This window comes from Brienomyrus brachyistius, chromosome 19, assembly GCF_023856365.1.
Source record: "Brienomyrus brachyistius isolate T26 chromosome 19, BBRACH_0.4, whole genome shotgun sequence".
NCBI classification, from domain to species: domain Eukaryota; kingdom Metazoa; phylum Chordata; class Actinopteri; order Osteoglossiformes; family Mormyridae; genus Brienomyrus; species Brienomyrus brachyistius.
The window spans coordinates 4,157,082-4,172,312 of NC_064551.1; the positions used below are offsets into that span (position 1 = coordinate 4,157,082).

The 15,231-nt window shown below is 51.1% G+C and overlaps 2 protein-coding genes across 2 annotated transcripts; one reads left to right on the forward strand and one right to left on the reverse strand.

Annotated features, from left to right (window-relative positions):
• LOC125714609 (trace amine-associated receptor 13c-like) lies at positions 1 to 1,835 on the reverse strand. Its single transcript, XM_048985350.1, has one exon. It carries the CDS (start codon positions 1,755 to 1,757, stop codon positions 585 to 587), a length of 1,173 nt encoding a protein of 390 aa, XP_048841307.1. The 5' UTR covers positions 1,758 to 1,835; the 3' UTR covers positions 1 to 584.
• Positions 1,836 to 5,452: 3,617 nt separating this feature from the next.
• Positions 5,453 to 11,689, forward strand: LOC125715081 (uncharacterized). The gene is made up of 6 exons (XM_048986323.1): positions 5,453 to 6,212; positions 6,488 to 6,621; positions 6,985 to 7,203; positions 7,730 to 7,912; positions 8,696 to 11,060; positions 11,382 to 11,689. Exons 1-5 carry the CDS (start codon positions 5,453 to 5,455, stop codon positions 10,469 to 10,471), a joined length of 3,072 nt encoding a protein of 1,023 aa, XP_048842280.1. The 3' UTR covers positions 10,472 to 11,060; positions 11,382 to 11,689.
• The last annotated feature ends 3,542 nt before the right edge of the window (positions 11,690 to 15,231 follow it).

Consider the following 15,231-nt stretch of genomic DNA (forward strand, 5'->3'; position numbering starts at 1 on the left):
TAGCGAAGGTAAAACATGAAATCTGACTGTAGTTTTCATTTATAAGGACACTCATGAAAAAAATAAACTGAGATGGACAGAGGTCAGATGATGTAGGTGAAGGACTAATAGGGAACCACGACATCATGGGTGTAACTTTCCAACCCTTGAATTCCACTAAATGTTGACTTGGAATTCTTGGTTTACGTCAATGAAAAATTAAATAATCCATTTGTCTGCTCTTTTTATGGCTGTAGGCTTCTTGTGTGACATCTTCAGTGCTGGGGATTCGCTTTGTTTTCTATGTTAATTTAGGCTCAGCTTAGTGGCACTTAGCTAAGTGACAGTCTGTGCACTTTAGAGTGCAGGAAAAATTGAAAATTAATGTTAAGGTGCATAACACAGAATTCCATTAACAAATATTTTTCGGAGTGCTTGAGAGATAAGACTCACTTCACTTTATTGTGTAAAGTTTTCAAAAACAAATTAAGAGTTAAAATGTAAATTTAAAAAATCAAACAGCTATTTTTCAACAGGCCATTAAGAACATTATGTATATTTTTATGGTAATATGAGATTGAAATACATGGTGACTCTATGAAAAATCAACTTTCAGGGAAAACCTTTGTATTTGAGGAATGTGCAGCAAAAATCTTTAAAGATATAATGAGTTTCAACGACTTTCTAAACCACGGGTAAAACAGTCCGTAGATTATAGGATTAAATGCAGAATTAAAATAACCCACCCAGTAAATCCCTTCATAAAGAACAGGAGGAGTTGCAAAGTCAGTATAGGGGTCGATTACAGATATGACAAAGAAAGGCATCCAGCAGAGTATGAAGGCACCTACAACAATGCCAAGGGTCTTTGCAGCCTTTCGCTCTGAGCTGTGAGATTTCCTGTTGCCATGTCCCTCTGTAAAACATGGCTGCTGACTTGTACCTCCAAGCTGCCTGACGTGTTGTCTGGCTACTAGAAATATTTTGCCATAAAGGCCAATCATTACCAAACATGGCAGGAAAAATCCAACCAAACTGTTTAGCATGTTCCATATGTCATTAAACATAAGGTTGCAGCTCCCCAAGCAATTTATGGAAGTGATGTATTCATCTAGGCCGATCACAGAATAAAGGTGAGTGCAAGAGTAAGAAACAGCTGCAGTCCAACTCAACGCTACCATCAGCCAAGCCACAGGAATGGTCACTGTGTTATGGTACTGCAGAGGATTGCAAACTGCCTGGTATCGATCAACCGCAATGGACATCAGGTGAAAGATTGAAGCACATGAGAGGATAACGTCAAAAGTGGAGTGCAACGAACAGAAAGTATCTCCGAAGTACCAGCAGCCCTCCACCGATCTGATCATGCTGAAGGGCATCACGACGGCCCCCAGAAGCGGGTCGACCAGGGCCAGTGACATCACCAGGATGTTGGTCGGTGTGTGCAGCTGTTTGAAGTGTGCGATGGAGATGATGACCACCAGGTTCCCCGTGATGGTCATGGTCATCCCCGACGCAAAAAACATGTACACGGCAAACCTGGCAAATCCAGACAAGCTACTTTTAACACACGTCCCATTAGCTGCTGGATAGCAGTACTGGTATGTTTCCAGCTCTAGTGAAATATTCATTTCTCTGTCACAAAGCAACAGCAAAATGAAACAACATAGTGCTGTTGTCTTATAAGACCCTGCAACTGGCTGGCGTCCTTTCCAGGGTGTATCTCTGCCTTGTGCCCTGGGCTTCCTGGGTTGGCTCCAAGCAAACACTGCAACCATCTACTGGATAAGCAGTTATGGATGATGAATGCAGAGATGTTTTCTTAAAGGTGATGTGTCTTGCGTCTTTTGAACATGCTCAGTGTCTTTCTTTTGGAAAGAACTTCTTTTATATACTTGAACATCCCCTTTGAGACAAGCAAACCTATTACAGCAGGACACACAATATGCAGAAGGGAATTTTTCTTTCATCTAATATTTGCATATAGTTGGCATGGGAACAAGTGCCTGTCATGATTATCTGTGTGATATACAGCATGACTCAGCATATCGACAAAGGAAGTAGAAGCCAGTTGTTTTATTTATGAGAGATGATTTTAATTTATGTGCCTTACATTCAGAGTCTGTGTTTGGTGTTAATGTCTATATATCTGGCAATAAACTGATAGACTGAGCAGGAGAGACATGCAAAACAGACTGATTGTTCAGAGTTTTCTCAAAGAGTTTTATCAGCTTCTACCCACCGATTTAAAGGTGACCGTGTCACCACAGGGGAACTACAAAATGTTGACTATGAACAAGAAGGTCCTGGGAGAGTGAAAATGCAGTCAAAACACAGGAACCTGATAGAAATTCTTACCATCAGAGAAGGTTTTGGTTCTACATTGGTGTAAGAAGACATTCTGATCAGAACACGGCACCGTATAGAGAAACAATTACATTTCAAAGTAAATGTTGGTTTTAAGACATATATTATAAAAGTTAGCATACTGTAAAGCCAAGTTTTATAAAATTAGTACTTAATGCTGTTGATAGGAATAATGAATTGTCAATATTGCTCTGTAGCCACTAGGTGGTGATAAATAACAATTAATCTATCTTCCACACTCCTGGTCAGGGTCACCAGGGGCCTGGAGCCTATCCCAGGCAGCGCATGCACAAGGCTGGGGTACACTCTGGGCGGGATGTGAGTTCATTACAGGGCACATACACAGTCATGCACTGCTGGCAATACAGGGATGCCAGTTATCCGAGTGCAGAGTGCAGCTTAGCGGGTTCGGAACCTGAGACCACGACTGGGAGCAGAGCTGGACAGGCCGTCTGGCATACTGGGTATTTTCCTGATGGCCCAGTGGGTATGTGTGCTGGCAAAATTTATTATGGGGGACCCCAATGTCCAGGGCTGAGTTTTAATCCCAGTCAGGACTGGCTAGCAGAGTAATCATACCACTGTATGACTGGGGCAGTGGTGGCCTGATGGTTAGGGAAGTGCACTTGTAATTGGCTACCAAAGAATGTGCAGTATATGCTGCCTGGTCTCTGGAATCAGGAGGGCGCAAGAAAGAGCTAAAGGGCTCTTCTCGTTTGTCTGTGTCATCAAAGCCCCGCCCACATGCACATGCCTGCTTTGTGTTGCACTGCAGACTGTTGAATAAAGACCTTTATCTGGTAGAAAGCTATGAAGAACTTCAAATTTCCACATCACTGGGAGAGAGAGATTTCAGGAAAGCCTGTGAGGAGATAAAGAGCTGGGAGCTCGTCAGTGACGGCAGTTAGCCGTTGGGTGGCCTGGCCAGGTCTGGCGGAGCCTGGTGGGGGCCGAGCTGCGTTTTTCCTCTTTACCAAAGCTCCCCGGGAAAGGGGGGCCTGTAAATGGCTATAAATTAAAATAGCACTTCACTCTATGAAACATCTCAGGTGTAATAAATGTTGTACTAATCAGTAACATTACAAGAATATGAAATCTGGGGTAAAGTTAGACCAAAGCACTGCTTATTCTCAAGTGGAATGTTTTACTTAAACTTAAATTGGGCAAATTCCTAACATATATAATTAGATTCTGGTTAGACTTGATGAGCTTCAAGTCAGTATAAGACGTGCAACGGTCATGTGACATTCAAAATGTTTCCTGTCAGATCTTTGGTCTTGCTTTCTGATGATTGAAGAGGAATTCCTCTTCAAAAACTGAGAGAGCCAATCAGAGTCGGCATGCTTATTCTGACCAGCTTTCCACAAACACCTTGGCAAAGTTTGGTCACACTTTGCCCCTTAAGCTGTTACTGCGTCGTGTGACTTGTCCTGCAGAGTTTCTATTCTAACCATTACTGCAGTGCTGCCACTATAACACAAGAATGAGAATATTTCTGTATGCATATTGATGTAGCAGGAGAAGGAAACGAGGTGTGTGCCTAATTAAGTTCTGGAGGGGAGTGGCCAATCAGAGAGGGCGCTCAGACTATAAGGGTTACCCTGGCACTAATGTTCTAGGCTCCTTGTCGGCGGTCACCTTAATTGCCGGATCTCCTGTTCGTCCGCGGACATCTTACCTTGGTGTGTTCAGCCCGGTACGGTGAATATTACAAGCTGCAGTAGAACGGTTGACGTTGGGGCTAATATGGCTGGGTTTTGAGTCCTTACCCTTCTATTATTATAGGGTCCCGTGTGTTGTGGCGTGGGGTTGACAGCTGCTTCATCTCGCGTGGAACTACTGCTGCTCTGCCTAGCGGCGACTGCGCCCTGCTCTGCCTAGCGGCGACGGCGCCCTGCTCTGCCTAGCGGCGACTCAGCTTTATTTTGCCTTATTGCTGCTGCCTAGTGACATTTGCACCGTTTCGCGCTTTGCGCTTCCGGTTTGTCCATACTCTGTCTAGCCTATAGCAGGGTGAGTCGCAAGCGGGTCCATAGCTGGGGGCAGGGGGGTGTGCGTGCCCACATGAGTGCGAGCGGGGGTTGGAGAGTCTGGCTGGTCCCCCGCTTCCTAAGGGTTTGTGTTTTTGTTTTGATTGTATTATGTTTGTTTTGTTGATACATTTGTTCTGTTTTGAGTGGGATTTTTATTGTGTATTAATGTAATGGTTTTGTATTTTATTTATTTCTTTTAGACTGCAGTGTTTCCTTTGGGTTTTGCGTGATTTTGTTTGGTTTGCGGTTACGTCTTGTTTTTCCCTCCTCGCTTGTGCCCGCCCGACTCTGGCTGTTCTAGGTCCCGGCGCCCAGCCTTAGATCGGCAGGAAGTGGCTGCTGGTACGCGGCGGTGCTCCAAGCTTACGGTGCTCGGATTGACTGATTACTCTTTTTATGGTTTTACTGTGTAATAAAAGTGTGTGTGTTCGGAACAACGTCTCTCCGCTGTTTATGGTGAACGGACCAGTGTGCCTTTGCCCGGGGATAGGGCGATTTAACTTTCTCTGGGTGTAATACCTGGGGTGGCGTAGTCGGACTAACGTGTGGCTATTGGTACCATTGTTTGGTACTATTTGGCAGTATTTCTCTCACCACCACTCGCCACATCTTGGCGTAGTCGGCAGGATCATCTTTCAGCGGAGACGTGTGTTCCTTTTAATTGAGTTTCTGTAATTTTTGTTTTTTTAGGGTATCGTCAGTTTGGAGAGGCAGAGCAGCAGTTTGTTCCTTGTGGATCCTTTTGGGTGGCTTGGTGAAGGTTTGCCCAAGATACGGGTTCGCGCAGCTGTAATGATTTGAGCGCTACCATCATCTTGGATTAGCCCAGCCTTGGTTAAATTATAGGTATGGCGGAGGAGTTACAGGAATTGAGGGAGCTTGTTTTACAACTGCAAGCTGAGAATGATAGGCTGCGCCAGGAGCCGGTTTCTGTTGCCCCAGGGCCTAGTGCTAGTGTTAACCCCAGTCACTTTACTGTACCCAGTAGGGGTACCCCTGTAGTCGAACGTTTGGTTCTCGTCCCTAGGGATAGGAAATGCCCCATTTTTAGAGGGAGAACAGGAATAGGGTTAATGGAGTGGCTGGAGGAAGTGGAGGCCAGTATGAGGGCACGTCATTTGTCCATGGCAGATCAGGCATTCTTCTTGTTTGACCATTTGGAGGGCGAGGCAAAGGAGGAGATAAAGTACCGTCCTCAGGACAGAACAGACCCAGTAAAGATAATAGCAGTTCTAAAGGAACTGTACGGGTGTACTGAATCCTATGTGTCCTTACAGCAAGCGTTCTTTGCTAGAAGGCAAGAGGACGGGGAGTCTCTTCAGGAGTTTTCCTTGGCTTTAATGGGCCTTATGGAGGCTGTAAAACAGCGTGCACCGGCCGATATGGAGAATGCAGATTTGTTGCTGCGGGATCAATTTATTGAACACGTACTAGATGGTGCTTTGCGCCGTGAATTGAAACAATTAGTGCGCCGGCAGCCTATGGCTACGTTGTTGGATGTCCGAGGGGAGGCTATCAGGTGGGAGCGTGAGGGTTTGCCCCGTGCTGCACGCGGACGGAGTAGTTCCGTGCCAGCAGTGCTTGGTGTTCAGTATGGGGTTCATGGTGGTCCCCAGGGTGCTGGTAATTCATCCCATTGGACTGCAATGGAGGAAGTGAGAGCGTTACTGACGTGTCAGCAGAAGCAGTTGTCTCAGCTCACCCAGAGTGTGGCTCGGTTGCAGAACTCCAGTCAGCGTGATCGTGCACCCCAGAAGGATCCAGTAATATGTCGGCGTTGTCAGCAGCCCGGTCACTTCGCTAGGGAGTGTGGTGGTTTGCGCATTCGCTCTGGTAACTTGCCCCGGCAGAGGATATTCTCACAGCCCAATAGTCAGCCCCATCCGGTGCAGCCGTCGGAAAAGTAGTGCCCACTGAACTGGGGGGCCAAAGTTCTGTGGGGATTGTTTCTGGCTCAAGTAATTTGGGGAATGCCTCCCGGTTAATGTCATCCTGCCCCCACTTGGAGGTAGACATGGGTGGCGTAAGGGTGCCCTGTTTGGTTGACACTGGATCAATGGTGTCTACTATCACTCAGAGCTTCTTTCAGCAATATTTTGTGCCTTTAGGTCATGAGCGACTACAGGATTGCCGTTGGTTGGAGCTTCGAGCTGCCAATGGACTAGCTATTCCATATATTGGTTATCTGGAGCTAGATGTTAACCTGTGTGGAAAGTGGATGCTGGGCTGTGGGATACTGGTGGTCAGGGATCCCCCTGGCAGTTTACCATCTCAATTTCCAGGTATACTGGGTATGAATGTGATTAGGAGGTGTTATCGAGAGTTGTTTTCCCAGCATGGTGCGTCGTTGTTTGAACAACCTGGCTCGTTTCAGGTCCCTGAACCAGTGGTGCAGGCATTATGTCAGTGTCATGCTCAGGAGTTGGCTCCTCCGGTTTCGGGTAGGGCCAAGGTCCGGGGTGGGAGGGCCTGTCGCGTTCCAGGTGGGACCATGAAGTTGGTGGCCGCAACATGCTCGGAGCAGCTTTCTGGTAGCACTGTAATGTTTGAACCTCCAGAGGCTGGTTTGCCTGCTGGGCTTCTTGCTTCCCCGGCATTGGTTCAGGTGCTGCGGGGCACAGTGTACATTTCTGTCATCAATGTAGGGGCTACTGATGTGCTTCTCTACCCTCGTACCTTTTTAGGTACCTTAGGTGCAGTTAGCGTGGTGAGCCTCCCTGCTGGAGTCACGGAGGTGCCTCCGGGGGTACCCACTACGGCATTTCAGGCTGCGACCACAGCCACTATGGATCCAGTGGAGGCTCTGGACCTGTCCTCGCTCCCGGTTGCGACACAGATCCTAGTAAAAACCCTGCTAAGAATTCGCGTCAGTGTTTTCAGTTGACGAGGGGGATTTGGGTTGTACAGATCTGATTATGCATGAGATTCCACTACTGGATGAGGTCCCAGTTAGGCAGCGCTATAGGCGCATACCACCTTCAGAGTACGAGCTGGTGAAAGGGCATATTAATCAGCTTTTGGAAGCTCAGGTGATTACGGAAAGCAGTAGTCCCTATGCTTCCCCTATTGTTCTGGTCCGGAAAAAGGATAGCAGTTTGCGCTTGTGCGTAGACTATAGGCAGTTGAATAGTAAGACCAGAAAGGATGCTTTTCCCCTGCCTCGGATTGAGGAGTCTCTTGATGCCCTTACTGGGGCCCGCTGGTTTTCTACTCTAGATCTGGCTAGTGGCTATAATCAAGTAATGGTGGCAGAGCAGGATCGTCCAAAGACGGCATTCTGTACGCCCTTTGGGCTGTTTGAATTCAATCGTATGCCGTTTGGTTTATGTAATGCTCCGAGCACGTTTCAGCGGTTGATGCAGAGGATGTTTGGTGATCAACAGGGCCAGTCTTTATTGCTATATCTGGACGATATCGTGGTGTTTTCCTCCACCGTAGAGCAGCATCTGGAGAGGTTGGAGGTAGTGTTGAACCGTCTCCAGCTGGAGGGTCTCAAGGTCAAACTGAGCAAATGTGCTTTCCTTCAGTCTGAGGTACGCTACCTTGGCCATGTGATCTCGAAGGAGGGGGTCTCTACGGATCCAGCCAAGGTAGAAGTAGTGGCTAAGTGGCCGCTTCCCAGTACTGTATCAAGGCTACGCTCTTTCCTGGGTTTTGCTAGTTACTATAGGCGTTTTGTAGAGGGTTTTGCCAAGTTGGCTGCCCCCCTACATAGGCTGGTTGGAGAGCTTAGTGGCTCAAAGACCAAGGGGAAGGGAGGACAGGGTCTGATTGAGAGCTGGACTGCAGAATGTCGGGATAGCTTTGAAGCTCTTAAGACCAAGCTCACTACCGCGCCGGTGCTTGCTTATGCAGATTTTTCACAGCCATTTATTCTGGAGGTTGACGCCAGTTATGGCGGCCTGGGAGCAGTACTTTCACAGGAACAGGACAATAGGGTCAGACCTATAGCTTTTGCCAGTCGAGGGTTGAGGCCGACTGAGCGAAACATGCAAAACTACAGTTCTATGAAACTGGAGTTTTTGGCATTGAAATGGGCTATGACCGAAAAGTTTCGGGAGTACCTATTGGGGCAGAAGTGTGTTGTCTACACCGATAACAACCCATTGAGTCATTTGTCCACTGCAAAACTTGGAGCGACGGAGCAACGGTGGGCTGCTCAGCTTGCGGTTTTTGACTTCGAGATCAAGTATCGGTCAGGGAAGAGTAATAAAAATGCAGATGCTTTGTCACGTCAGCATCCATCTAGTGCTCAGGGAATGGAAGGTATGGTCCCTGGCACTTTACTCCCTGGGCCCTTACGGCACGCTTTGCAGTCCCATCAGGTTCCCGGGACTCAAGCGGCAATTACAGTCTTGCCAGGGCATTCTCTGGCTGACATCCGTGCTCTTCAGCAAGCTGACCCCACTTTGAAGGAGGTCTTGGTGTTTTGGAGGCGGAAGCAGCGCCCCAATTTTGAGGAGCGGAAACAGCTTTCCCAGCCTGTATTGGTGGTGTTGCGGCAATGGGGTCGGTTGGTGGAGAGGGACGGAATTTTGTATCGGCAGATCTTTCACCCAGATGGGGGAGAGGTTGAATTTCAGCTGCTGTTACCAGCTGCATTGAAGGAGGAGGTCTTGACACAGCTCCATCAGGAGCATGGCCACCAGGGGGTAGAGCGGACCTTGGGGCTTTTGCGTTCACGGTGTTACTGGCCCAGTATGTCTTCAGAGGTGGCTGGTTGGTGTCAGATGTGTGAGAGATGCCAAGTTGCGAAGGACAATCAGCCGGTGGCTCATAGCTACATGGGGCATCTTTTGGCATCAAAGCCTAACGAAATCTTGGCAATAGATTATACCGTGTTGGAGCCTGCTTGTAATGGCCTAGAAAATGTTTTGGTGATGACAGACATCTTTAGTAAGTACACCCTGGCCATTCCCACTCGAGATCAACGTGCCTCGACCGTAGCGCAGGTTTTGGTTTCGGAATGGTTTTACAAGTTTGGGGTTCCAGCTCGGATTCATTCCGACCAAGGCCGAAATTTTGAGAGCTTGTTGATCCGCCAGCTTTGTGATCTTTATGGCATTGAACGTTCTCACACTACCCCATACCACCCGGCGGGGAATGGACAGTGTGAAAGGTTCAATAGGACGCTTCATAATTTACTTCGCGCGCTGCCGGTGTCTCGCAAGCGGGACTGGCATTCCTGTTTGCCGCAGTTAGTGTACTGCTATAATACAACTCCCCATCAGGCCACCGGTGAGTCCCCCTTTTTCTTGATGTTTGGCCAGGAGCCTCGGCTCCCAGTGGATTTTCTGCTTGGTAGAGTTCAGGATCCCGGTAGGGGATGTGTTCATGAGTGGGTCAAGGAACATCAGGCCCGATTACAGGTTGCGGTTGACGGTGCGAGAGAACGGTTAAGGGTGGCTGCAGCCCGTCGGAAAAGGAATTACGATCAGCATGTCCGGGATGTTCCTCTGGCTGAGGGTCAGTGCGTGCTGTTGCGGGAGACCAGTGCCAAGGGTCGGCATAAAATTCAGGATTTGTGGGGTTCGGTAATGTACAAAATCTTACAGGTACCTGATTCTGGCGGCTCCGTGTATACTGTGGCCCCCCTGCATGGTCAGTCTAAGGTAAGGCGAGTTCATCGCAATCTACTGAAGGCAGTGGTTGGAAGGGACCTTCCTACGGGTGTGGTGGTTAGTTTTCCACCACCAATGGACTCGCCACAGTCAGAGGAGGAGGATTCAGTGGCCGGTGATCTGTTGTGTTTAGGGCTGGAAGATCACAGTCCAACTGTGATCTCGTCAGTTCCAGCTTTGGGATCGGTAGCTACTCCACAGGTGACTCGGATACCGGGTGAGGTGGAGCCTGTTCACGCTTGTCCAGTGGACTCGACCCTAACCAGGCAACCATCCGCTTCCTCAGTGGACCCACTAGTTGGTAATGTAGATCTTGGTGGGGTGGCCCTTCGGCGGACAGTACGATCTACTGCTGGCCGGCATTCTAATATCCATCACTTGCCTAGGTCTTTGGGGGAGGTACACGGGGCTGTGCGCTCTGCAGATACTGCATCTAATGCCATGATTGCTTTGTTTAGGCCCTGGATGTAGTGGGTTCTTTTGTTGGCTTGTGTTATCGTCGGGGCGACGATAAAGAGCTGGGGGGTAGACTGTAGCAGGAGAAGGAAACGAGGTGTGTGCCTAATTAAGTTCTGGAGGGGAGTGGCCAATCAGAGAGGGCGCTCAGACTATAAGGGTTACCCTGGCACTAATGTTCTAGGCTCCTTGTCGGCGGTCACCTTAATTGCCGGATCTCCTGTTCGTCCGCGGACATCTTACCTTGGTGTGTTCAGCCCGGTACGGTGAATATTACAAGCTGCAGTAGAACGGTTGACGTTGGGGCTAATATGGCTGGGTTTTGAGTCCTTACCCTTCTATTATTACAGGGTCCCGTGTGTTGTGGCGTGGGGTTGACAGCTGCTTCATCTCGCGTGGAACTACTGCTGCTCTGCCTAGCGGCGACTGCGCCCTGCTCTGCCTAGCGGCGACGGCGCCCTGCTCTGCCTAGCGGCGACGGCGCCCTGCTCTGCCTAGCGGCGACTCAGCTTTATTTTGCCTTATTGCTGCTGCCTAGTGACATTTGCACCGTTTCGCGCTTTGCGCTTCCGGTTTGTCCATACTCTGTCTAGCCTATAGCAGGGTGAGTCGCAAGCGGGTCCATAGCTGGGGGCAGGGGGGTGTGCGTGCCCACATGAGTGCGAGCGGGGGTTGGAGAGTCTGGCTGGTCCCCCGCTTCCTAAGGGTTTGTGTTTTTGTTTTGATTGTATTATGTTTGTTTTGTTGATACATTTGTTCTGTTTTGAGTGGGATTTTTATTGTGTATTAATGTAATGGTTTTGTATTTTATTTGTTTCTTTTAGACTGCAGTGTTTCCTTTGGGTTTTGCGTGATTTTGTTTGGTTTGCGGTTACGTCTTGTTTTTCCCTCCTCGCTTGTGCCCGCCCGACTCTGGCTGTTCTAGGTCCCGGCGCCCAGCCTTAGATCGGCAGGAAGTGGCTGCTGGTACGCGGCGGTGCTCCAAGCTTACGGTGCTCGGATTGACTGATTACTCTTTTTATGGTTTTACTGTGTAATAAAAGTGTGTGTGTTCGGAACAACGTCTCTCCGCTGTTTATGGTGAACGGACCAGTGTGCCTTTGCCCGGGGATAGGGCGATTTAACTTTCTCTGGGTGTAATACCTGGGGTGGCGTAGTCGGACTAACGTGTGGCTATTGGTACCATTGTTTGGTACTATTTGGCAGTATTTCTCTCACCACCACTCGCCACATTGAGGTGGCACTTCTGAAACATTAAACGTACAAAAAAAAACTCCATCCATCCATCCATCCATCATCTCCCGCTTAATCCGGAGTCGGGTCGCGGGGGCAGCAGCCTCAGCAGGGAGACCCAGACTTCCCTCTCCCCGGCCACTTCGTCTAGCTCCTCTGGGGGGACCCCGAGGCGTTCCCAGGCCAGCCGAGAGACATAGTCTCTCCAGCGTGTCCTGGGTCTTCCCCGGGGCCTCCTCCCAGTGGGACATACCCGGAATACCTCCCCAGGGAGGCGTCCCGGAGGCATCCTGATCAGATGCCCGAGCCACCTCATTTGGCTCCTCTCGATGCGGAGGAGCAGCGGCTCTACTCTGAGTCCCTCCCGAATGACTGAGCTCCTCACCCTATCTCTAAGGGAGAGCCCAGCCACCCTGCGGAGGAAACTCATTTCGGCCGCTTGTACCCGTGATCTCGTTCTTTCGGTCACTACCCAAAGCTCATGACCATAGGTGAGGGTAGGAACGTAGATCGACTGGTAAATCGAGAGCTTCGCCTTTTGGCTCAGCTCTCTCTTCACCATGACAGACCGATGCAGCGCCCGCATGACTGCTGACGCCGCACCGATCCGCCTGTCGATCTCCAGCTCCATCGTTCCCCCACTCGTGAACAAGATCCCGAGATACTTAAACTCCTCCACTTGGGGGAGGACCCCATCCCCAACCCGGAGAGAGCACTCTACCCTTTTCCGGCTGAGAACCATGGTCTCGGATTTGGAGGTGCTGATTCTCATCCCAGCCGCTTCGCACTCGGCTGCGAACTGCTCCAGTGAGAGCTGAAGGTCACGGCTCGATGAGGCCAACAGAACCACATCATCCGCAAAAAGCAGAGACCTAATCCTGAGGTCACCGAACCGGACGCCCTCAACGCCCTGGCTGCGCCTAGAAATTCTGTCCATAAAAACTATGAACAGAATCGGTGACAAAGGGCAGCCCTGACGGAGTCCAACCGTCACCGGAAACGAGTCCGACTTATTGCCGCCCATGCGGACCAGACTCTGGCACCGGTCATACAGGGACCGAACCGCCCTTAAAAGGGAGCCCGGTACCCCATACTCCCGGAGCACTCCCCACAGGACCCCACGAGGGACACGGTCGAATGCCTTTTCCAAGTCCACAAAACACATGTAGACTGGTCGGGCAAACTCCCATGAACCCTCCAGAACCCTGCTGAGAGTATAGAGCTGGTCCACTGTTCCACGGCCAGGGCGAAAACCACACTGCTCCTCCTGAATCCGAGGTTCGACAATCCGGCGGACCCTCCTTTCCAGGACCCCCGAATAGACCTTACCAGGGAGGCTGAGGAGTGTGATCCCCCTGTAGTTGGAGCACACCCTCCGGTCCCCCTTCTTAAAGAGGGGGACCACCACCCCGGTCTGCCAGTCCAGAGGTACTGCCCCCGATGTCCACGCGATGCTGCAGATGCGTGTCAACCAGGACAGCCCCGCAGCATCCAGAGCCTTGAGGAACTCTGGGCGAATCTCGTCCACCCCCGGGGCCCGGCCACCGAGGAGCTTTTTGACCACCTCAGCGACCTCCACCCCCGAGATAGGCGAGTCCACCCCCAAGTCCCCACACTCTGCTTCCATATCGGAAGGCGTGTCGGTGGGATTGAGGAGGTCTTCGAAGTACTCCCTCCACCGACCCAAAACGTCCCGAGCTGAGGTCAGCAGCGCACCATCCCCACCATAAATAGTGTTGATGCTGCACCGCTTTCCCGCCCGGAGCCGCCGGATGGTGGACCAGAATCTCCTCGAAGCCGTCCGGAAGTCGTTCTCCATGGCCTCACCAAACTCCTCCCACACCCGAGTTTTTGCCTCAGCGACCGCCAAAGCCGCATTCCGCTTGGCCTGCCAGTAGCCGTCAGCTGCGTCTGGAGTCCCACAGGCCAGAAAGGCCCGATAAGACTCCTTCTTCAGCTTGACGGCATCCCTTACCACCGGTGTCCACCAGCAGGTTCGGGGATTACCGCCGCGACAGGCACCGACCACCTTGCGGCCGCAGCTCCGGTCAGCCGCCTCCACAATGGAGGCACGGAACATGGCCCATTCGGACTCAATGTCCCCCGCCTCCCCCGGGATATGGGAGAAGTTCTGCCGGAGGTAGGAGTTGAAACTCTCCCTGACAGGGGATTCCGCCAGACGTTCCCAGCAGACCCTCAGTATACGCTTGGGCCTGCCAGGCCTGGCCGGCTTCCTCCCCCACCAGCGGAGCCAACCCACCACCAGGTAGTGATCGGTTGACAGCTCCGCCCCTCTCTTCACCCGAGTGTCCAAAACATGCGGCCGCAAGTCCGACGACACGACTACAAAGTCATCATCGAACTGCGGCCTAGGGTGTCCTGGTGCCAAGTGCACATATGGACACCCTTATGCTTGAACATGGTGTTCATTATGGACAGTCCGTGACGAGCACAGAAGTCCAATAACAAAACACCGCTCGGGTTCAGATCGGGGGGGCCGTTCCTCCCAATCACGCCCCTCCAGGTCTCACTGTCGCTGCCCACGTGAGCATTGAAGTCCCCCAGCAGAACAAGGGAGTCCCCAGGAGGAGCGCTCTCCAACACCCCTTCCAAGGACTCCAAAAAGGGTGGGTATTCCGAACTGCTGTTTGGCGCATAAGCGCAAACAACAGTCAGGACCCGTCCCCCCACCCGAAGGCGGAGGGAGGCTACCCTCTCGTCCACTGCGGTAAACCCCAATGTACAGGCGCCCAGCCTGGGGGCAATAAGTATGCCCACGCCCGCTCGGCGCCTCTCCCCGCGGGCAACTCCAGAGTGGAAAAGGGTCCAACCCCCCTCAAGGAGACTGGTTCCAGAGCCCAAGCCGTGCGTCGAGGTGAGTCCGACTATATCTAGCCGGAACTTCACAACCTCGCGCACCAGCTCAGGCTCTTTCCCCATCAGAGAGGTGACATTCCATGTCCCTAGAGCTAGCTTCTGCAGCCGAGGATCGGACCGCCAAGGTCCCCGCCTTTGGCCGCCGCCCAGATCACCTCGCACCCGACCCCTATGGCCCCTCCCATGGGTGGTGAGCCCATTGGAGGGGGGACCCACGTGCCTTGTTCGGGCTGCGCCCGACCAGGCCCCGTGTGTGTAGGCCTGGCCGCCAGGCGCTCGCCATCGAGCCCCACCCCCAGGCCTGGCTCCAGGGGGGGGGCCCCGGTGACCCGCGTCCGGGCAAGGGAAACCGTGAATCCAAGATTTTTCTCATCATAAAGGGGTTTTTGAGCCGTACTTCGTCTGGTTCCTCACCCAGGACCTGTTTGCCTTGGGTGACCCTACCAGGGGCATAAAGCCCCAGACAACATAGCTCCTGGGATCATTGTAACACGCAAACCCCTCCACCACGATAAGGTGTCGACTCCAGGAGGGGCAAAAAAAAAAAAAAAAAAAAAACTATTACATGAAAATGAATTAATGAATATATTTTATCATAAATGTCTTATTAGAAATGACAACTAAGACCAAAAACATGTACTGTAGATGTTGACAGTTATGGTTTC

What these genes read in the sequence shown, in the direction of transcription:
- LOC125715081 (XM_048986323.1), top strand. Translation starts at nt 5,453, where the DNA reads ATGGAGTGGCTGGAGGAAGTGGAGGCCAGTATGAGGGCACGTCATTTG. An exon ending in TGGTTTGCGCATTCGCTCTG is followed by an intron (nt 6,213 to 6,487) that starts GTAACTTGCCCC and finishes TTGTGCCTTTAG; the next exon opens with GTCATGAGCGACTACAGGAT. An exon ending in GTGCTTTCCTTCAGTCTGAG is followed by an intron (nt 7,913 to 8,695) that starts GTACGCTACCTT and finishes CACGCTTTGCAG; the next exon opens with TCCCATCAGGTTCCCGGGAC.
- LOC125714609 (XM_048985350.1), bottom strand. Translation starts at nt 1,757, where the DNA reads ATGGTTGCAGTGTTTGCTTGGAGCCAACCCAGGAAGCCCAGGGCACAA.